Genomic DNA, 23,679 nt, shown 5'->3' on the forward strand with positions numbered 1-23,679 from the left:
CTTATAACTCTAAATCCCGAGGCATAGCTATCTTGGCCAAAAAATCCTTGTCCGTCTCTATTTCTAATTCAATTATCGATCCAGAAGGGCGGTACCTAATAGCTGATATTGTAATTAACGATTCCCCATATACCCTCTGCACGATCTATGCCCCAAATGTTTATAAACGATCCTTTTTCAATACCTTACTGGCCAAATTATTACCACATAGTTAAAAATCTCTGATTCTATTGGGGGATTTTAATCTTATCTCCTCCCCGATTCTTGACAGATCTTCCACCTCAAAGACTCCCGTCTCACTCCCTAAATTGGGTATACCAGCGCTTTCCAAGCAACTCAGTTTGATTGATGCTTGGCGCGCTATGAACCCAATAGAAAAAGAATTCACCTGCCTCTCTGCTGCTCACCAGACACTCTCCCGCATAGATTTTATTTTATTATCCTCCTCCTTATTCCCCAAAGTGCAGGACGTTGTCATTGAACCTATAGGGTTATCTGACCATGCGTTAGTATGGTTGTCACTTCAAACTACAGTAGATAAGGGCCCTTATAGATTATGGAGATTCCCTAACTATTTGTCCCAGTCCATTTCTTTTCGGCAAAAATTAGAGTCCGCTTGGATGGACTTTAAACATACTAATACTGATTGCTAAGCTTCAGACCCACTTTTGTTTTGGCAGACGGGCAAAGCGGTCCTCCGCTGTGTCATAATCTCCTACTTGGCGGCTGAGAATAAACGCTTATCCGGCATGTATCTTGATTTACAGTATAAATTGACGGAATCCTACCAGTCCTTTAAGGAGGCCCCTACCCCTTCCAATAAGTCGGTGTACTACACTGCAAAAATTCATTTTGACGAATACTTTAAAATCAAAAGTGATCGCTCCCTTTTCTCCACTAATTATAAATTTCATAGATTTGGAAACAAGACAGGCCGTCTCCTTTCCAATCTCCTAAGAGGCTCACAACCACCTATGGTGGTCCACCCGTTACGTCGAGAAGACGGTTCTGTGGCAAGCTCGAGCGACCAGATCACTGATGCTATGAAAGATTTTTATGAATCCATATACTCTGATCCTCAAGATATTGATCCCCCTTCCACTGGCGAGGTTCCCCTCGCTTCTTGGAAGTTTCCACCCCTTCCCCAATTTCCGGAGGAATACTCTCATCTACTGGGAGCTCCGGTCTCCATAGAGGAAGTCACTAAGGTCATTCAGCAATCAAAACCCTTGAAAGCCCCAGGCCCAGATGGTCTATCAGCGGAATTTTACAAAATCCTGTTGCCTAGATGTGGGGAAAGTTTGGTTGCCTTTTATAATGGTATCATTGCTTCCAAATCGGTTCCTCTCTACTTTAATTCAGCGATCATTAAGTTGCTTCCCAAGCAGGGCAAGGATTTATCTCTACCTGGATCCTATAGACCTATTTCTTTATTAAACTTTGATTATAAGATATTTACAAAAATTCTGGCTGACAGATTGAAATTATATTTACCCAAAATTATTCACCCAGATCAGACTGGTTTCATTTTAGGTAGACATTCTGTAGTTAATGTTCGAAAAATTCTGGCAGCTATTCAACACGTTAACCCTTCCATCCCTCCTAGTCTGATAATTTCTTTTGACGCCGAAAAAGCGTTTGACTTAGTTAATTGGAAATACCTTTTCAATGCTTTACGCCGGTTTGGTTTCCCCTCAGCTTTTATTTCTATATTACAAACACTATACCATTCCTCCTCCTCACAAATTTCCTGTAACGGTTCCATATCGTCTGCTTTCGACATTTCACGTGGGACACGCCAAGGCTGCCCACTATCCCCCCTTCTTTTTGCCATCGCCATAGAACCCCTGGCGATAGCTATACGGCTTTCTGCTACAATTGAAGGTATTGCCATTCGTTCCAAATTACTCAAAGTTTCCCTATATGCTGACGATATGGTACTTTTTCTTTCCAACCCGGCATCCTCGCTTCCAGCTGTCCTAACCCTCATCTCATCTTTTGGTGCGGTCTCTGGTTACAAAGTCAATTTGGACAAATCAGCGATCCTCCCCATTAGTGGCTCACCCCCGTATTTTCAAACTCTACCCGTTCTTCAAGCTTTTCACATTGCCCAGTTTTCTATTAAATACTTAGGTATCCATATATCGTCTTCATTATCGGACATTTATGCTCTTAACTTTACCCCCGTCATCGCCAGACTAAAATCATACCTAGACAATTGGCTATCCCTGCCTATTTCCCTCTTAGGCAGAATAGCAGCTATAAAGAGTATACTGTTCCCTAAAATCTTCTATGTAATGCAAATGCTCCCGTTTAGGCTCCTCGCTAGAGATATCAAAAACCTGAATACCCTCTTTTCACGATTTCTATGGCAAGGGAAACGTCCAAGAATTGCGTTCGCTAAATTAAGATTACCCCGTAAGGAGGGAGGTCTCGGCTTTCCTGATCTGGCCCTATATTCAGATGCAATATTTTTTCGATATATCAGTGACTGGTTGCTCGAGACTGACTCTTACACAGATAATCAATTGGACTCTGCTCTATTTGCCCCCTACTCCCCTAATGCACTGTTACATTCCAGATTAGCGGATATTCCTCCATTTATTAAAGACAATCCTTTATTCATAGATACTTATCGGACTTGGATTAATATAAATAGAAAATGTCATGGTAATTCCAGCTATTCCCCGTATGTGGCACTATGGGGAAATCTGGCTTTTCCCCCCTCACTATCTAATGTAGGTTATCTTCAATGGAAAGATAAAGGTTTAGCCTCGATAGCGAAGGTATTTGACCCTGGTGGCCACCTATATTCATTTGCTGACCTCCAATCTCGATATTCCATCCCTGCACAACACTTCTATATGTTTCTTCAAACACGTCACTATATTCAATCCCTATCTGTCCCACCGTCTACTGACAATAGATCAAACACGCTCCTTTCCTTGCTTAAGCTCATTGCCTCTGTGCCTTATAAAATCAGTCTACTATATACTTCACTGGCCTCCTTGTCAGCCTCGGCTCACTGGGAACCCACCCTGAAGAAATGGTCTCTAGACGTGCCCAATATCACACTTTTACCAGACCTGTTATCTTCATATGATAACACGCTTAGATTCCTACAATCTTCCTATCTGCAGGAAGTTCACATTAGAATTGTACACAGAGCATACATAGCTCCTGCACAGCGACGGTATATGACGCCCCTCGAATCTAGTGCATGCAATAAATGCAAAATGTCACATGCAACATATATTCACTGTATTTGGGAGTGTGACAAAATTAAACGGTTTTGGAATAAAGTGATTGTTTATAAATGTTATGTTTTCTACTCATGTACGCCCTGACCCTTTGGCATGTCTCTGTGGGAACTTCAAAGCTTGGGACTTAGGTCCCGATAGGAAATTTAAACTCCAATTACTGTCTTTAATCACCACGATTGCCAAAAAGATTATTCTCATTCATTGGATTCATTCCTCCTCTCCCTCGTTATCAGAGGTCAAACAAAAATTGTTGCAAATACTGTACTATGAGCGAAGGGCTACTATCCCTGACATTGATATGGGCGTGGAGAAATTTTACCGTAAATGGGAATTTTTTATTAATACTTTGGAAATACAGACGCAAACTCATATTCTCAAATTATTCGAAAATACTACCTGGAACTTGCTCAGGAATCTCTCTGCCGATTCTTAATTGTGTCACAGCTATATAACTATTTTGTAATATTATATATGACTGGGTTATGAACCCCTGTTTGCCGATGATGTTTTTTTTTCACCCCCCCTTCCGCTCCCTTCCCTTCCTCCCTTGATTGTTATTTGTAGTGTTCTGTGTTGTTTTGTCTGTCTTCCCCCCCTCTTATTTGGATTTTCTAGTCCTACTGTACCGTAACATGGAGATTAGCGTAAGACACCCATATTAATCGATTCTATGTCTGCCAATAGGTCTCTGGAATTTATTGTCTACATGTCTCCCCCTAATCTCCCAGCTAATGTGGTATGATTGTTTTTGTTGAGAACTTCATTGTCCATGCAAACCACTGGCTTAATTGTACTTGTTTATTCCTTCTCGGTACTGTAAATGATTATTTCTATCTCCATTGGAAAACCAATAAAATATATTTACAAAAAAAAAAACAATTGTATCTGGCGCATACTTGCCTACTTTTGAAAACTAGTTTCAGGGAGATTATATAGTGTGTTATTCAGAGTTGTTAGCAAACCAAAAACATTAGCAATTGGGCAAAACCATGTTGCACTGCAGGTGGGGCAGATGTAACATGTGCAGAGAGATTTAGATTTGGGTGGGTTGCAGTATATTGATTCTGTGCATCGCAAATACTGGCTTCTTTATTTTTACACTGAAAATTAGATTTCCGTTTGAGTGCACCCCACCCAAATCTAAATCTCTCTGCACATTTTACATCTGCCTCGCCTGCAGTGCAACATGATTTTGCCCATTAGTGTGCTTTTCTGGTTTGCCAACAACTCTCAATAACCACCATAGTCTGTAGTTGAGTGCTGCAAGGAAAGCATGGAGTGCCAATGAGGGGGCATGTCATGCTCCACCCAAAGGGTGTGTCTAGCTCCACATATGGGTGTTAAAGCTTAAATGCTTGTTGCAACATATTTCTATATAATATCAGAAGCAATTTATTTTGAGAAATTTCACAGTTATTGGTACTAACATTGTTGACTGCAATATTGGATTTATTATTTGCATCTATTCACTGTGACCTTTCTTTTCTTATTACTCAGCACAATATACATGATAAATGTAATGCCTATGCAATAAATTCCAAATGCAATTTCACCTTGTATACATTCTTACTATACCTTTTTGTATTGTCCTTTTTATCTGTTTAACTAAAGATTGTTAATAAAACATTCCACAGTTAACACATACTAGCAGCAGCAGATACTGAGATAAGAAGACACAAATCACTGGGGCAAGCAAGCTGTATTCTCTACTGCCAGGGGTCCTACAAGGGTTTGCTGAGTGTCAAAAGCAGAGGCTGGTGAGCCCAGTCAGAAGTCATGCTAGTGACTGCATCAAATTACTGTCCTTGCCCAGAAATTCCTTGGTGGAACCCTTACTGCAGTAAAAAATAAAGTGAATTTTGGAGATTTGATTTAAAATGCAGGGCAGCAGAAAATACTGTAAGGGTATGTAAATATAATCTGGAGTTTCCCAACTTTTTTATCTTTCATCCCAGGGGTATCACCCAGCACAGGATTCTGTGGCAAATCCTCCACAACATTAGAGCTGATTGAGACTTTGGGGCAAACCAAAATAAAGGAGTAACTTAGCACCCTGGTAAATCCATGTTGCACTGCGGGCATGCAAATTTATCATGTGCAGAGAGATATAGATTTGGGAGGATTGTGTCTTGGCTAAAAGCTAAATTAAAGTTCAAAAATAAAGATGGCCAGTGTTTAACCTGCATGCAAAAAATAAAATAAAAAAAAATGTGTGTCTGTGAGTGTGTGTGTGTGTGTGTGTGTGTGTGTGTGTGTGTGTGTATATGTATCTGATTGTGCACCCCCTTGCTTTTTGACATGGTTTGGCCAGGTCCAAATTACTCCTTTTTATTTTGTTTTGCTATCAGCTCAGAATCAGTCCCGCTATCTCTATAAAATAATTCCTGCAATTGGTGCCACCCTTCTCCAGAAATAGAGCATTATGTCATGTCAGGGGCTCCATGCTAGAGCCTTTTGCTCTTACAAAATAATAAGTAATGCCTCAGTACATTTGGGGGTCTTTTCCCTCTGTTTTACTTTGTATAGTACGCAACACCAGGTACGTTATATTTTATTAGATCACTCCGCCTCCTCTGTCGTCTACAGTATGTGCAACAGGACAGAAAGACCTTCCCTGGGGTCTAGAGTACAGCTTACCCCCAGTATGACAGTGTAAGCATCACTCACTGCTCAATCAGATCAATGTATTTTTTTTCCTTTTCTAGTCACTCCAAGCTGAAAACTTCGGAAAACCGACCTTAAAAGAATTGGATTATTTGTTTTTATTATGCAATAGCGAATAATGCATTTGCACATTCATATTTTGATGTGCTTCTTTTTTTTCTGAGAAGCACATTTTCTTCAAAGTGTTTTCCCCTCTTATCTCCAAATATAATAAAACAGTGAATTTTCTACAATGTCTCGTAAAATGATAGTTGATAGAATATTGCCAGGAAAAACTAGTGAAATGCTTTCCGCCCTCAGCAGGATAGTTTAGGAATGTTGATAAGCTCATCTTCTGAATCCTGACATTGGCACATGGCTTAACCTATGCTTGGATTCCCGTGTGTTGTGCTGCACTCAGGAAGCTTATTCAGTTGACCTAAGTAACCTGAAGATATTTTCTTGATCTAGATTTCTTATGTCTGGTTCTTTCCCAGCGGATGATTTGCTCTTTCAATAATTACATCCCAGATGCTTACAGCTTGCAGAACCAATATCCTGTGAGGATGCAAAATTGTAATTTATAGCTGTAGCTTTCACTGAGATCTCAGAAAAGTGTCCTGACCAAACAATTTATGGTAAATGGTGAAACCGCTATGTCAGTATCAGTCCACATCCATATTTAATAAAGTACACATCTGAAAGGGGATCTATTACAGACAATAGTATTTTTCACACATAGAGGGTCATTCAAACCCTGCTGCTAATGCGGCTTTCAGCGCAGTTTGCCAATATTGTCAAACTGCTAATGCACAGCGGGTGAATTGCGGCTGCACGGCCACAACATATTGTTGGGGGGGGGGGGCAAATGGGGGCAGGCCGGGACCATTTTCAGGGGGATGCGCTATGTCACATGTAGCCGCTACGATAAAGAAAATTGGTGCTGACTGCCTGACGCGCTGCCAGGGGTCAATCTTAGATCCAATGCATTCGCAATTAGATTGCGGACACTTCTGGAGGCGGCATTACACATGCTGGGTGGCCTTGCCCTGTGCTTGGCGGGCCTCCAGCATGTGCAGAGATAAATGCATATCTGGGTGCATATGCAGCTATCTGCGTTCATCTCTTAATAACACCCATATTCATGATAACTAAACAAACTAGTGTGTGATAACTAGTTGCCAATGTATAATGGATGCTCTCAGGGACAGACTGGGGCTCTACAACAGCCCTAGCATCCTAATGTGTGCATGCGTCGCAGGCTTGCCCACGCACAACAGTGGGACATGGTCACGGCTCAGTATGGCTTGCCCGTGCCGCGCCCGAGCAGAGTACCAGGAAGCAGAGCTGCTCGGCCAGGCTTTTAGGTCTTCCCGTGGACAGTCCGGCCCTGGATACACTTCTACCATCAGTTATTTGCTTGTCCGTGCAGTGAAAGCGCATTACACAATAGTCAGCTTGAATATTCCTGTATATTCCTTTCCACTGTGGTAACATAATAATATGTATGCTATATTTAATGTCATCTCCCCTTCTATGAGACTATGGCACCTATTCATTATGAAATGATGCATATGAAATGTTGTGCCCCACGTGACTTATGTTTTTAATGCCCGATGATTCTCAGCGGATGCATCTGGACTGTTCAATATTGCTCCAGTGCCGGGAAAGCTGGTCCGAAAAGCAGGTAGCTGCCCTGAAATCCATAACACTGCCATTGTCACCACTAACTAGTAGAAGCGAAAGTTTATACTGAAAGGCAATGTAACTGCGCATGCGGGAACTTAGGGGGTCATTCCAAGTTGATCGCTAGCTGCCGTTGTTCACAGCGCAGCGATCAGGCTAAAAATCTGCATTTCTGTGCATGCGTATGGCCTGCAATGCGCACGTGCATCGTATGGGTACAAAGCCCGTTGCGGTTGTGCACAGGTTCTAGCGAAGTTTTCAGTCGCACTGATGGCCACGAGAAGATTGACAGAAAGGGGGCATTTCTTGGTGTCAACTGACCGTTTTCAGGGAGTGTTTGCAAAAACGCAGGCGTGTCTGAAAAAATGCAGGCGTGGCTGGGCGTTCGCTGGGCGGGTGTATGATGTCAAATCCGGACACGAATAGGCTGAAGTGATCGCAAGCGCTGAGTAGGTACAGAGGTACTCTGAAACTGCGCACATTTTTTTTGCAGAGTTCGGCTGCACATGCATTCGCACTTCTGCTAAGCTAAAATATACTCCCCAGAGGGTGGCGGCATAGCGTTTGGATGGCTGCTAAAAACTGCTAGCGAGCGATCAATTCGGAATGACCCCCTTAGTTCATACATTCGCACAGAGAGGGCCTGAGAAGGTGGAGGTATGCAAATGACTCCGAGATTCTCTTTCAAATAGGAAGGAGCAGGGCTGCGGGGACTAGTGCCATCTGAAGATGGCTTCAGATCCCTCAATCAAATTCTGAAAATTTCAGTTTTCGATCTTGATGTTTGGTCAGCGGCCACATCAGATAATGAATGGTCCCATTACCTATGATATGTAGAATCTGCTGTTTCCGCATGTATAGCTGGCTCCAACTACAAGTATATCTATAAGTCCTGTAAATGGATGGTCCGAAAGCTTGAATATGTAACCTAAGTATTAGGCCAGTAACCCTGTTTATCATACAGCATTTAATGCTGATTTCTCCCATTGTAAACTAATGACTGGCACAGATAGATTTGCATTTTTGTTGTATGTATACTCTAATACCATCATCCACTTGATCTTGGAAATAGCTCCATTTATCATGGATCATACATTATATATATATATATATATATTCAGTAAGAGTCGTCTCCTGAATATCTTTACATTATCGCTTTTGTTGCTGTATCTGCTAATGCTGCATAAGGAATTCTGACACAAACTCCAGTCTGCCTGATAAAGTATACTGCTCCTGATGACCTTTTAAATGTCTTACTCATCTGAAAATAGCACTCGCCTTTGCTGTTAATTATAGATTAAAAGTTCTATGGTATAGGAAAACTGAATTAACGTTAATGTTTTGTCATTTTAGCAGAGACTCCTGAGCCAGATGGTATAGAGACAAAAATGTCTACTTCAAAGGCAACTGAACAACGTAAGTGACTATACTGTTGCTTAGGAATGTTTGAATTATTGGAAGCTTCATTAGTATAATTTGTCATCGTGCCCACAGTCAGAAAGATATGCTATGTCTTGGATCCAATTAAAATATCGCCGCAGGCTTCCCAATAGTCACTGCCAGCGGCCGCAGATCAGAACAGCATGTATAACCAAGCAGTTCCGATAGGTGTTCCTGAGTGGTGTGAAAGGGTGGGGGTCTTCAGAAGGAGGGCATGTAGGGGGCGTGCCAGTGTCAGGGGCGGTGTCTCTGACACCAGCAACCAAATACTGTCGGAATTCTAAGCAACCATAGAAGTCCTCAGTCCTCAGAAGTCCAATAGTGCAGCCAATGTCTGCTTGAGGGTGCACCTTTGTGCGCAGAATGGCAGATTAGAGCTGCAGCCAGAGGGCATCTCAATAGACAGCCCATCCACTGCAGCATTAGCAGAACTTTGCAGCCGCTATTGCTTAGTGTCCACCTCTGAGTCAGACCGAGGGATGGCCATCGACCATCGATGATTCGAGATCATCAATGGTTTATGACCAATGTCAAATACTTCTACCATCGATGGGGGAGAGCAAGATGGTTTCCCTCCATCGAAGGTTCAGTGCTCTCAATTGTTTTTTTATTCTTCCCTCAAGAGTCAGGACATGGAGCTTAGCGCCGCCACCTGACTCCTGTGGAGCCATGCCCCCGGGCTCTGATTAGCCCACTCTTCATTATACAGTAATGTAGTGGTGACCATTGATGGGTAAAGCCATCGATGGTTTGTTTACAGATGCTTTTACGCTATTGAGGTTATCAATCGATGGTGCCATTCATGGTGACCATCGATGGATAACCCACCAATGGCCATCCCTTGTCAGATCTGATAAGTGATGGACACATCTTAATTAAACTGTTTATATTGGAAGCACTATATTTTACATGGCTTTCTGGGTAAAACAATTTTATTCTCCAAAGAAAGATTTAATTTAAGATTTTGACAAATTCTGAATGTTTGCAGCAAGATTCAGCTAATGTAATATGGATATAGTGTTCCCTGTGATTTTTATGTGCAGGACTGTTACTTCTTTCATGAGCTGACATTACAGATAAGGTTTTCTCACTTAGGCCTCTGCTTATTAATTTCATATATGCAGAATAGTGTTTAGATTCTGTTTAATTAACAGAGAGATCAGGGGGTTTATATCTGATTTGGACAATGCCTATGTGGATGTTTTGATACTGTGAAGCATGCATTCTGCCATTTTGCGTCATCTTGTTTTCCATTATTTTCCTACAACCTCATTTTGTTCTTTTTATTTTTGCAATACACCTCACTGTTTAAAACATGTTAAGCTACTATATGTACAGTCTGCACACTTGTTTCATGACCTGATTTGTACCTATATACAATTAGCTCACTATGGACGTAAGTGGCTGTAGTTGTGGGCAGCCACGGAAGCCTAATTTACTATGTTAGTATGAGAATCTGTAGGGCTACTGTGGGGGTTTGTGCGTCTGACAGACAAATTGTACCACCCATTGATTTTATGCCATCCACTGCAACTATCATCACAAGTACAGTATCTGCCACTTCTCCATATCCATGCTAGGTGCAAGAGATCCATCATAAATGGGCTTCCCTTGTGTGATTCAGAATCACGTAGACAGGGCCGGCGCTACCACTAGGCAGCTTTAGGCAGCTGCCTAGAGCGCCAGCCACTGGAGGGCGCCGCTGAGCCACTTAGCAAAAAGAAAAAAGAAAAAGGATGTCTGCTGTCCTTTCACACGGTGCTTGCAGCAGCTGCAGCCTGTGGGACTTATCAAACGCCCCCCCCCCCCCACCTTCTCCACCAATCTATCCCTGACAGACGAAAATGTTTTTTTTTATCTTCAACAAAAGAAGGTACCCACGGCACCCAAGTTAAGCTCCGCCCACTGTAGCGTTTGGCCCCGCCCCCTCTCCACATACCCAAAAATCGCACTGCAAGGAACCTAATGGCTCGATACACCTGGCTCCCAATCCCATCAGTAACAGTGACCTGGCTCTCTGGGATTCGGTGAAAGCCGGACCGGACCAAGTTCCGGAACGCCGGACGAGACCCGCTCGCTGCAGCGACCCCTGTCGCTGAGGAGCTTTGTAGGCGCGTGTCCGTGCGGGGGCCGTGTACCTAACAGACAGTCAGCGGGGAGAAGGGGAGCGAGAGCTTAGAGCCGGCTTCCCTCACGAAGCTGCGGCTGCTGCTCCCATGAGACTGTCAGCCCTGCACACACAGCGGACGGGCGGACGGGTCCGTGCGCTGCTGTGTGCGGGGAGACATAACAGCCTCCTGCCCCGCTGCTGCTGTGCCCGCACAGAGGGAGAGAGCGAGGGGGGAGCAGCACAGGGAGATGCTGGTGCTGTGCTGCATACATATATACAGGGGGGGGGGCATGTATACAATAAGGCATTATATATAATAAATAATGAATTGCTAGTTGAAGGTGTGGGAGGGGGCCACACTGGCACATATATATTTTTTTTACTTCAATTATAGCTGCACAGGGGTCACCTGGATGAGGCTCCTGCTGTCCGCCCTCCTTGTGCAGCTACGTCTGATCATTGGCCCTTACTCAGAGATGGACACAGCCGCTGCGTTCGCATGCAGCAGCTGCGGCCATAGGGTCAGCGCACGCCTGGCGGCCATAATGCGCGTGGACGACTCTTCATCATGCGATTGCATCCCAGAAGGATGCGATTACTAGGTGATTGACAGGCGAAGGACGGCAACACAGAATTGAAGGAGAGGACATCGGGAAACGCAGGTGTGTCATGGACGTTTTGGGGGCAAGTCTATGATGTCGCCTGCATTTCCTGCATATGGAAACATGGCGGTGGTGCCAGGCTGCGCAAGCAGAGGTCAATCTCTAATTGATGTGTTCACAATTGAATTGCGAACGCATCGCAGTTTGGCACCACACATGCTGGATGGCCACCGTCATGTGAGTCTATGGTCGCAGATTTTACTGCGAGTGAAACATTTCTGCAAACAACTCTGAATAGCCCCCACAGCAAATAGAAGTGTAATAATGGTGGGGCGACCGGTGTATGTGCCGGGGGAGTCAGTCGGCGGGCTTGCTTATATGGTCGGAGCTGGGCGCCGGCCACATAGTCCCCTCTGGGGATTCGGTGAAAACCGGACCGGATCACTGTCCGGAACGCCGGACCGGATCAGCTTCCTGCAGCGACCTCTGCCGCCGGGGAGCTGTGAAAGCGCGTCCCCGTCCGGGGGGCGTGTCCGCGGACGGGCTGTCAGTGGGGAGGGAGAGATGTGTGCCGGCTCCCCGCTTAAAGCTGCAGCTAGGAGGCTGTCAGCCCTGCACAGTGGCGCTGTCTGTGCGCTGCTGTCACACAGGGAAACGCTGTGCAGTGCTGACAGCCTACCTACCCCGCTGATACTACACTCGGACAGAGGGAGGGAGGGAGGGAGGGAGGGAGGGAGGGAGGGGGAGAACGGAGATAGCTGCTGGTGCTATCTATTTGAAACACTGGCTGCATAGGGAGGGTGATTTTTTTTAAATGCAGTAAAATATAAAAAAAAATTATAATAATAAATGACCACTTGCACACTGTTTGACCACGACGCCATTGTAATAAATATAATTAAAACTATTTGGGTACTAATTAGCACATACTGCTTGAGGGGCCCGACAGGGGAGTCCGCCTCCCCTTTCCCAAATATACTTACTCTTGTCGGTGCTGGGCGGCGCTATCTTTCCAGTGACAGCATCAGGAAGATGGCCACCGCACATTGAAAGCAAAGACTCTGGCACTGTGTCATAGTCTTTGCTCTGTAGTGCACATGCACCATGTTCCCAGATGTCACTGGGAAGATGGCGCCACCGGCCGAAGAGGAGGGACCCGCTTCCGGTCAAGCAACCTGGCCCCATTGAATAAATTGCGCACAACTAATACTTTAATCAATTATTTCTTTCAGGGGTGAAGACACAACCCCAATTTAGGCCACACCCCGTTACATTACTGGGACTCAGCATGGCTCTCCACGCCCCTGACCGCACGCTCTATTGTGGGGTGGGGTGCCGTTATACCCCATCCATTTGGTAGAATTGGGTGCAGAACACCCAAACAAACTTAGATGTTCAGGGTACCGGAATAGGACCACCTTAGTTATCAGTTCCATGTGCCGGAATGGGGTGTAGACCATCTTAGCTAGCTGTTCCGGCTGCCGGAACGGGGTGCAGACCACATTAGATAGCTGTTCCAGGTGCCTGAATGGTGTGCAGAACACCCAGATAACCTTAGATAGCTGTGCCGGAATAGGGTGCAGAGCACCTAGACAATCTTAGATAGCCATTCTGGGAGATGGAATGGAATGCAGGCCACCTTAGAAAGTCGTTTCTAGTGCCGGAACAGGATGCAGACCACCTTAGATACCCGTTCCGGGTGCCCCTATGGTGTGCATAATACCAAAATAACCTTAGATAGTTGTTCCAGGTGCCGGAATAGGACGCAGGCCACCTAAGATGTCCGATCCGGGTTCCAAAACAGGGTGCAGACCACTTTAGACAACTGTTATGAGTGTCATAACAGGATGTAGACCACCTTACATAGCTGTTTCAGGTGCCGGAATGGTGTGCAGGACACCCAGACAACCTTAGATAAGCTGTTCCGTGTGCCAGAACAGGATGCAGACAACCTTAGATACCTGTTCGGGTGCCGGAGTGGTGTGCAGAACACCAAAATATCCTTATATAGCTGTTGCCAGAACAGGATACGGACCACCTTAGATGACCATTCCGGGTACTAGAATGGTTTTCAGAACACCCAAATAACCTTAAATAGCTGTTCCGGGTGCTGTACAGGATGCAGAACACCCAGAAAACCTTAGATAGCTATTATGGGAGATGGAATGGAATGCAGGCTACCGTAGAAAGTCGTTTTGAGTGCCGGAACAGGATACAGACCACCTTAGATACCCGTTCCATGTGCCGGAATGGTGTGCAGAGCACTCAAACAACCTTAGAGATCCATTTAGGGTGCCGGAATATGATGTAGACCACCTTAGATACCCGGTCCGGGTGCCGGAATGGTGTGCAGAACACCCAAATAACCTTAGATAGCTGTTCAGGGTGCCGGAATAGGGCGCAGAACACCTTAGATACCTGTTCCGGGTGCCGTCACAGGGATCTAACTGTTTTAGACAACCGGTCCGGGTGCCGGAACAGGAGGCAGACCACCTTAGATAGCTGTTTCATGTGACGGAATGGTGTGCAGGACACCCAGACAACCTTAGATAGCTGTTCCGGTTGCCATAATAGGGCGCAGACCACCTTAGATACCTGTTCCGGGTGCCGGAACAGGGCTCAAACCATCTTAGACAACCGGTCCGGGTGCCGGAACAAGATGCAGACCATCTTAGATAGCGGTTTCATGTGCCAGAATGGTGTACAGAACACCCAGACAACCTTAGATACCTGTTCCGGGTGCCGGAAAATGGCGCAGACCACCTTAGATACCTGTTCCGGGTGCCGGAACAGGGCTCAAACCATCTAGACAACCGGTCCGGGTGCCGGAACAGGATGCAGACCATCTTATTTAGCGGTTTCAGGTGCCGGAATGTTGTGCAGGACACCCAGACAACCTTAGATACCTGTTCCGGGTGCCGAAAAAGGGCGCAGACCACCTTAGACACCTGTTCCGGGTGCCGGAACAGGGCTCAAACCATCTTAGACAACCGGTCCGGGTGCCGGAACAAGATGCAGACCATCTTAGATAGCGGTTTCATGTGCCAGAATGGTGTACAGAACACCCAGACAACCTTAGATACCTGTTCCGGGTGCCGGAAAAGGGCGCAGACCACCTTAGATACCTGTTCCGGGTGCCGGAACAGGGCTCAAACTATCTAGACAACCGGTCCGGGTGCCGGAACAGGATGCAGACCATCTTAGATAGCGGTTTCATGTGCCGGAATGGTGTACAGAACACCCAGACAACCTTAGATAGCTGTTCAGGGTGCCGGAATAGGGCGCAGAACACCTTAGATACCTGTTCCGGGTGCCGGAACAGGGCTCAAACCATCTTAGACAACCGGTCCGGGTGCCGGAACAAGATGCAGACCATCTTAGATAGCAGTTTCAGGTGCCGGAATGGTGTGCAGGACACCCAGACAACCTTAGATACCTGTTCCGGGTGCCGGAAAAGGGCGCAGACCACCTTAGATACCTGTTCCGGGTGCCGGAACAGGGCTCAAACCATCTTAGACAACCGGTCCGGGTGCCGGAACAAGATGCAGACCATCTTAGATAGCGGTTTCAGGTGCCGGAATGGTGTGCAGGACACCCAGACAACCTTAGATACCTGTTCCGGGTGCCGGAAAAGGGCGCAGACCACCTTAGATACCTGTTCCGGGTGCCGGAACAGGGCTCAAACCATCTTAGACAACCGGTCCGGATGCCGGAACAGGATGCAGACCATCTTAGATAGCGGTTTCATGTGCCGGAATGGTGTACAGAACACCCAGACAACCTTAGATACCTGTTCCGGGTGCCGGAAAAGGGCGCAGACCACCTTAGATACCTGTTCCGGGTGCCGGAACAGGGCTCAAACCATCTTAGACAACCGGTCCGGGTGCCGGAACAAGATGCAGACCATCTTAGGTAGCAGTTTCAGGTGCCGGAATGGTGTGCAGGACACCCAGACAACCTTAGATAAGCTGTTCCGTGTGCCAGAACAGGATGCAGACAACCTTAGATACCTGTTCGGGTGCCGGAGTGGTGTGCAGAACACCAAAATATCCTTATATTGCTGTTGCCAGAACAGGATACGGACCACCTTAGATGACCATTCCGGGTACTAGAATGGTTTTCAGAACACCCAAATAACCTTAAATAGCTGTTCCGGGTGCTGTACAGGATGCAGAACACCCAGAAAACCTTAGATAGCTATTATGGGAGATGGAATGGAATGCAGGCTACCGTAGAAAGTCGTTTTGAGTGCCGGAACAGGATACAGACCACCTTAGATACCCGTTCCATGTGCCGGAATGGTGTGCAGAGCACTCAAACAACCTTAGAGATCCATTTAGGGTGCCGGAATATGATGTAGACCACCTTAGATACCCGGTCCGGGTGCCGGAATGGTGTGCAGAACACCCAAATAACCTTAGATAGCTGTTCAGGGTGCCGGAATAGGGCGCAGAACACCTTAGATACCTGTTCCGGGTGCCGTCACAGGGATCTAACTGTTTTAGACAACCGGTCCGGGTGCCGGAACAGGAGGCAGACCACCTTAGATAGCTGTTTCATGTAACGGAATGGTGTGCAGGACACCCAGACAACCTTACATAGCTGTTCCGGTTGCCGTAATAGGGCGCAGACCACCTTAGATACCTGTTCCGGGTGCCGGAACAGGGCTCAAACCATCTTAGACAACCGGTCCGGGTGCCGGAACAGGATGCAGACCATCTTATTTAGCGGTTTCAGGTGCCGGAATGTTGAGCAGGACACCCAGACAACCTTAGATACCTGTTCCGGGTGCCGAAAAAGGGCGCAGACCACCTTAGACACCTGTTCCGGGTGCCGGAACAGGGCTCAAACCATCTTAGACAACCGGTCCGGGTGCCGGAACAAGATGCAGACCATCTTAGATAGCGGTTTCATGTGCCAGAATGGTGTACAGAACACCCAGACAACCTTAGATACCTGTTCCGGGTGCCGGAAAAGGGCGCAGACCACCTTAGATACCTGTTCCGGGTGCCGGAACAGGGCTCAAACCATCTAGACAACCGGTCCGGGTGCCGGAACAGGATGCAGACCATCTTAGATAGCGGTTTCATGTGCCGGAATGGTGTACAGAACACCCAGACAACCTTAGATAGCTGTTCAGGGTGCCGGAATAGGGCGCAGAACACCTTAGATACCTGTTCCGGGTGCTGGAACAGGGCTCAAACCATCTTAGACAACCGGTCCGGGTGCCGGAACAAGATGCAGACCATCTTAGATAGCAGTTTCAGGTGCCGGAATGGTGTGCAGGACACCCAGACAACCTTAGATCCTGTTCCGGGTGCCGGAAAAGGGCGCAGACCACCTTAGATACCTGTTCCGGGTGCCGGAACAGGGCTCAAACCATCTTAGACAACCGGTCCGGGTGCCGGAACAAGATGCAGACCATCTTAGATAGCGGTTTCAGGTGCCGGAATGTTGTGCAGGACACCCAGACAACCTTAGATACCTGTTCAGGGTGCCGGAATAGGGCGCAGACCACCTTAGATACCTGTTCCGGGTGCCGGAACAGGGCTCAAACCATCTTAGACAACCGGTCCGGATGCCGGAACAGGATGCAGACCATCTTAGATAGCGGTTTCATGTGCCGGAATGGTGTACAGAACACCCAGACAACCTTAGATAGCTGTTCAGGGTGCCGGAATAGGGCGCAGAACACCTTAGATACCTGTTCCGGGTGCCGGAACAGGGCTCAAACCATCTTAGACAACCGGTCCGGATGCCGGAACAGGATGCAGACCATCTTAGATAGCGGTTTCAGGTGCCGGAATAGTGTACAGAACACCCAGACAACCTTAGATAGCTGTTAAGTGTGCCGGAATAGGGTGCAGAACACCTTAGATACCTGTTCCGGGTGCCGGAACAGGGCTCAAACCTTCTTAGACAACCGGTCCGGGTGCCGGAACAGGATGCAGACCATCTTAGATAGCGGTTTCATGTGCCGGAATGGTGTACAGAACACCCAGACAACCTTAGATAGCTGTTCAGGGTGCCGGAATAGGGCGCAGAACACCTTAGATACCTGTTCCGGGTGCCGGAACAGGGCTCAAACCATCTTAGACAACCGGTCCGGGTGCCGGAACAAGATGCAGACCATCTTAGATAGCAGTTTCAGGTGCCGGAATGGTGTGCAGGACACCCAGACAACCTTAGATACCTGTTCCGGGTGCCGGAAAAGGGCGCAGACCACCTTAGATACCTGTTCCGGGTGCCGGAACAGGGCTCAAACCATCTTAGACAACCGGTCCGGGTGCCGGAACAGAATGCAGACCATCTTAGATAGCGGTTTCAGGTGCCGGAATGGTGTGCAGGACACCCAGACAACCTTAGATACCTGTTCCGGGTGCCGGAAAAGGGCGCAGACCACCTTAGATACCTGTTCCGGGTGCCGGAACAGGGCTCAAACCATCTTAGACAACCGGTCCGGGTGCCGGAACAGGAGGCAGACCATTTTAGATTGCGGTTTCATGTGCCAGAATGGTGTACAGAACACCCAGACAACCTTAGATACCTGTTCCGGGTGCCGGAAAAGGGCGCAGACCACCTTAGATACCTGTTCCGGGTGCCGGAACAGGGCTCAAACCATCTTAGACAACCGTTCCGGGTGCCGGAACAGGATGCAGACCATCTTAGATAGCGGTTTCATGTGCCGGAATGGTGTACAGAACACCCAGACAACCTTAGATAGCTGTTCAGGGTGCCGGAATAGGGCGCAGAACACCTTAGATACCTGTTCCGGGTGCCGGAACAGGGCTCAAACCATCTTAGACAACCGGTCCGGGTGCCGGAACAGGATGCAGACCATCTTAGATAGCGGTTTCATGTGCCGGAATGGTGTACAGAACACCCAGACAACCTTAGATAGCTGTTCAGGGTGCCGGAATAGGGCGCAGAACACCTTAGATACCTGTTCCGGGTGCCGGAACAGGGCTCAAACCATCTTAGACAACCGGTCCGGGTGCCGGAACAGGATGCAGACCACATTAGATTGCTGTTTCATTTGCCGGAATGGTGTGTAGGACACCCAGGCAACCTTAGAGAGCCGTTCAGGGTACAGGAATAGGGCGCAGACCACCTTAGACACCTGTTCAGGGTGCCGAAACAGGGCTCATAGATGGAATAGGATGCAAACCACCTTAGATACCCATTTCTGGTTCCTGGAACGGGGCACAGTCCACCTTAGATAGCAGTTCTGGTTGCCGGAATGGGCTGCAGACCACCTTACATAGTCATTCTGGGTGCTGGAAGGAGGTGCATAACACCAGGACCACCTTACACAGCTAGAACGGGTGCTGGAACGGGCTGCAGACCACCTTTGATAGCCACTCCGGGTGCCTGAACAGGCAGCAGACCACCATAGATTGTCGTCCCGGAAGGGGGTGAAGAACACAGTCAGAAGGGGTGTTGGAATGGTCAGGAGATTACTGTAGATAGCCAATCCAGGTGCTGGAATGGGCCGCATACTACCATAGATAGGCATTCCTGGTGACGGAGCAGGCACAGACCACCATAGACAGCCATTCCGGGTGCCGGAATGGGGTGCAGACCACATTATATAGCCGTGTTGGTTACCGGAACGGGGTGCAGAACACCTAGACCACATTACGCAAAAAATCTGGGTGCCGGAACCAGAAGCAGATCACTCTAGATAGCCATTCCGGGTGCCGAAACAGGGTGCAGTCCACCTTAGATAGCCGTACCGGGTACTACAACAGGGTGCAGAACACCCAGACCACATTACGCAACCATTCCATGTGCCGTAATGGGCAGCAGATCAACGTAGATAGCCATTCCGTGTGCCGGAATGGGGCGCAGGCCCCCTTAGATGGTCATTCCGGGTGCAGGAAAGAGGTGTTGAAAACCCAGACCACATTACACAGCCATTGTTTGTGACGGACCAGGCAGCAGATCACCGTAGATAGCATTCCGGGTGCCGGAATGGGGCACAGTCCACCTTAGATAGCCGTTCCGAGTGCCAAAACGGGGCGCAGTCCACATTAGATAGCCGTACCGGGTACCAGAATGGGGTGCAGAACACCCAGACCACATTAAACAGCCATTCCCGGTGCGGGATCAGGCAGCAGATCACCGTCGATAGGCATTCCGGGTGCCGGAACGGGGCGCAGTCCACCTTAGATAGCTGTTCCGGGTGCCGGAACAGGGCTCAAACCATCATAGACAACCGTTCCGGGTGCCGGAACGGGGTGTAGAATATCCAGACCACATTACACAGCCATTCCGGGTGCCAGAACAGGAAGCAGATCACTGTAGATAGCCATTCCGTGTGTCATAATAGGGCGCAGGCCACCTTAGATAGCCGTTCCAGGTGCCGGAATGGTCCACAGGCCACCTTACATAGCCGTTCCGGGTGCTGGAAGGAGGTGCAAAACACAGAGACCACATTACACAGCCATTCCGGGTGCCGGACCAGGCAGCAGATCACCATAGCTAGCCATTCCGGGTACCGGAATAGGGCGCAGGCTACCTGAGATAGCTGTTCCGGGTGCCAGAATAGGATGTAGACCACCTTAGATACCCATTCTGGGTTCCGAAACGGGAGGCAGACCACCTTAGATACCCATTCTGGGTACCATGCTGGTGTGCAAAACACAGAGACATCTTTAGATAGACGTGCTGGGTTTCAGAATTGAATGCAGACCACCTTAGATAATCATTCTGTGTGTCGGAATGGGGTGCAGAAACACCCATACATCCTTAGATAGTCAGCACCCCCACAGCCGCGTTCCCGCCGCCCGCCAGGCAACCGGGCATTGGCATGCTGCAGTGACTGCATCATTCTGTACAACCTACGCTCTGCCCCTCCCCGAATCCCAATGTCCGCAGTAGGAGAAGAACACAGCGTGGGTGACAGGCCCGTAGCCAGGTGGAAGCAGCTGCTCTGGAGGCTGAAGTAAGTATAACACACACACACACACACACACACACACACACACACACACACACACAAACCAGGGCTGTCTTAACAGCAGTGTAGGCCTCTGAGCACAGCAGTGCACTGGGGCCCCTATCCATCCTGCAGCAGTAGGGGTGGGGGATTGCTATCAGCGGGTGCTTTGATGTGCCATGGGCGGTAGAGGGTGTTCTATGTGCCCGATTCAGGTTGGATCGCAATATGCGATCCAACAGCAAAAATTACTAAAAAGATTTGGGCGCATGCGCAGGGCACGTCCTGCGCATGCGCTCGAATTTTCTGTGGGTGTCCGCAGAAAATGAGACCGCCTCTGCCTGTCAATCAGGCAGAGGTGTTTGCGGGGCAGGGGGCGGCAACGCTCCTTTCTCTAACGTCCTAAGTGGATGCTGGGGACTCCGTAAGGACCATGGGGGAATAGCGGCTCCGCAGGAGACTGGGCACATCTAAAGAAAGCTTTAGGACTATCTGGTGTGCACTGGCTCCTCCCCCTATGACCCTCCTCCAAGCCTCAGTTAGATCTCTGTGCCCGAACGAGAAGGGTGCACACTAGGGGCTCTCCTGAGCTTCTTAGTGAAAGTTTTAGTTTAGGTTTTTTATTTTCAGTGAGACCTGCTGGCAACAGGCTCACTGCATCGAGGGACTAAGGGGAGAAGAAGCGAACTCACCTGCGTGCAGAGTGGATTGGGCTTCTTAGGCTACTGGACATTAGCTCCAGAGGGACGATCACAGGCCCAGCTTGGATGGGTCCCAGAGCCGCGCCGCCGGCCCCCTTACAGAGCCAGAAGGCAGAAGAGGTCCGGAAAATCGGTGGCAGAAGACGTCCTGTCTTCAACAAGGTAGCGCACAGCACTGCAGCTGTGCGCCATTGCTCTCAGCACACTTCACACTCCGGTCACTGAGGGTGCAGGGCGCTGGGGGGGGGCGCCCTGAGACGCAATAAAAACACCTTGGATGGCAAAAAATGCATCACATATAGCTCCTGGGCTATATGGATGCATTTAACCCCTGCCAGAATCCATAAAAAAGCAGGAGAAAAGTCCGCGAAAAAGGGGCGGAGCCTATCTCCTCAGCACACTGGCGCCATTTTCCCTCACAGCTCCGTTGGAGGGAAGCTCCCTGGCTCTCCCCTGCAGTCACTACACTACAGAAAGGGTTAAAAAAGAGAGGGGGGCACTAATTAGGCGCAGTATTAACTATACAGCAGCTATAAGGGGAAAAACACTTATATAAGGTTATCCCTGTATATATATAGCGCTCTGGTGTGTGCTGGCAAACTCTCCCTCTGTCTCCCCAAATGGCTAGTGGGGTCCTGTCCTCTATCAGAGCATTCCCTGTGTGTGTGCTGTATGTCGGTACTTTTGTGTCGACATGTATGAGGAGAAAAATGATGTGGAGACGGAGCAGATTGCCTGTAATAGTGATGTCACCCCCTAGGGGGTCGACACCTGAGTGGATGAACTGTTGGAAATTACGTGACAGTGTCAGCTCTGTATAAAAGACAGTGGTTGACATGAGACAGCCGGCTACTCAGCTTGTGCCTGTCCAGACGTCTCATAGGCCGTCAGGGGCTCTAAAGCGCCCGTTACCTCAGATGGCAGATATAGACGCCGACACAGATACTGACTCCAGTGTCGACGGTGAAGAGACAAATGTGACTTCCAGTAGGGCCACACGTTACATGATTGAGGCAATGAAAAATGTTTTACACATTTCTGATAATACGAGTACCACCAAAAAGGGGTATTATGTTCGGTGAGGAAAAACTACCTGTAGTTTTCCTGAATCTGAGAAATTAAATGAGGTGTGTGATGATGCGTGGGTTTCCCCCGATAACAACTGATAATTTCTATAATGTTATTGGCATTATATCCTTTCCCGCCAGAGGTTAGGGTGCGTTGGGAAACACCCCCTAGGGTGGATAAAGCGCTCACATGCTTGTAAGGGCTCTACCCTCTCCTGAGATGGCCGCCCTTAAGGATCCTGCTGATAGAAAGCAGGAGGGTATCCTAAAATGTATTTACACATATACTGGTGTTATACTGCGACCAGCAATCGCCTCAGCCGGGATGTGCAGTGCTGGGTTGGCGTGGTCGGATTCCCTGACTGAAAATATTGATACCCTAGATAGGGACAGTATATTTTTGCCTATAGAGCATTTAAAAGATGCATTTCTATACATGCGTGATGCACAGCGGAATATTTGCCGACTGGCATCAAGTCTAAGTGCGTTGTCCATTTCTACCAGTAGAGGGTTATGGACACGTCAGTGGTCAGGTGATGCGTATTCCAAACGGCATTTGGAAGTATTGCCTTAAGGGGAGGAGTTATTTGGGGTCGCTCTTTCAGACCTGGTGGCCACGGCAACAGCTGGGTAATCCACGTTTGTACCCCAGGTCGCCTCTCAACATGAGAAGACGCCGTATTATCAGGCGCAGTCTTTTCATGGACAAGCGGGCAAAAGGTTCCTCATTTCTGCCCCGTGACAGAGGGAGAGGAAAAAGGCTGCAGAAATCAGCCAGTTCCCAGGAACAGAAACCCTCTCCCGCCTCTGCCAAGCCCTCAGTATACGCTGGGGCTTTACAAGCAGAATCAGGCACGGTGGGGGGCCCGTCTCAATGAATTTCAGCGCGCAGTGGGCTCACTCGCAAGTAGACCCCTGGATCCTTCAGGTGATATCTCAGGGGTACAAATTAGAATTCGAGACGTCTCCCCCTCGCTGTTTCCTAAAGTCGGCTTTACCGATGTCTCCTTCTGACAGGGAGACAGTTTTGGAAGCCATTCACAAGCTGTATTCCCAGCAGGTGATAATCAAGATACCCCTCCTGCAACAGGGAACGGGGTATTATTCCACACTGTTGTGGTACCGAAGCCGGACGGCTCGGTGAGACCGATTCTAAATCTAAAATCTTTGAACACTTACATACAGAGGTTCAAATTCAAGATTGAGTCACTCAGAGCAGTGATTGC

The 23,679-nt window shown here is 48.1% G+C and overlaps 1 protein-coding gene across 1 annotated transcript in view; it reads left to right on the top strand.

Annotated features, from left to right (window-relative positions):
• The window catches only part of ERICH6B (glutamate rich 6B), a 385,650-nt gene that overhangs the window by 124,451 nt on the left and 237,520 nt on the right, over positions 1-23,679 (top strand). Inside the window, exon 5 of the mRNA XM_063952820.1 lies at positions 8,946-9,008. Within this exon, the coding sequence (XP_063808890.1) occupies positions 8,946-9,008 (63 nt within the window). The remainder of the gene's footprint in view (positions 1-8,945; positions 9,009-23,679) is intronic.

This window comes from Pseudophryne corroboree, chromosome 2 (genome assembly GCF_028390025.1).
Source record: "Pseudophryne corroboree isolate aPseCor3 chromosome 2, aPseCor3.hap2, whole genome shotgun sequence".
In the NCBI taxonomy this organism is placed as follows: Eukaryota; Metazoa; Chordata; class Amphibia; order Anura; family Myobatrachidae; genus Pseudophryne; species Pseudophryne corroboree.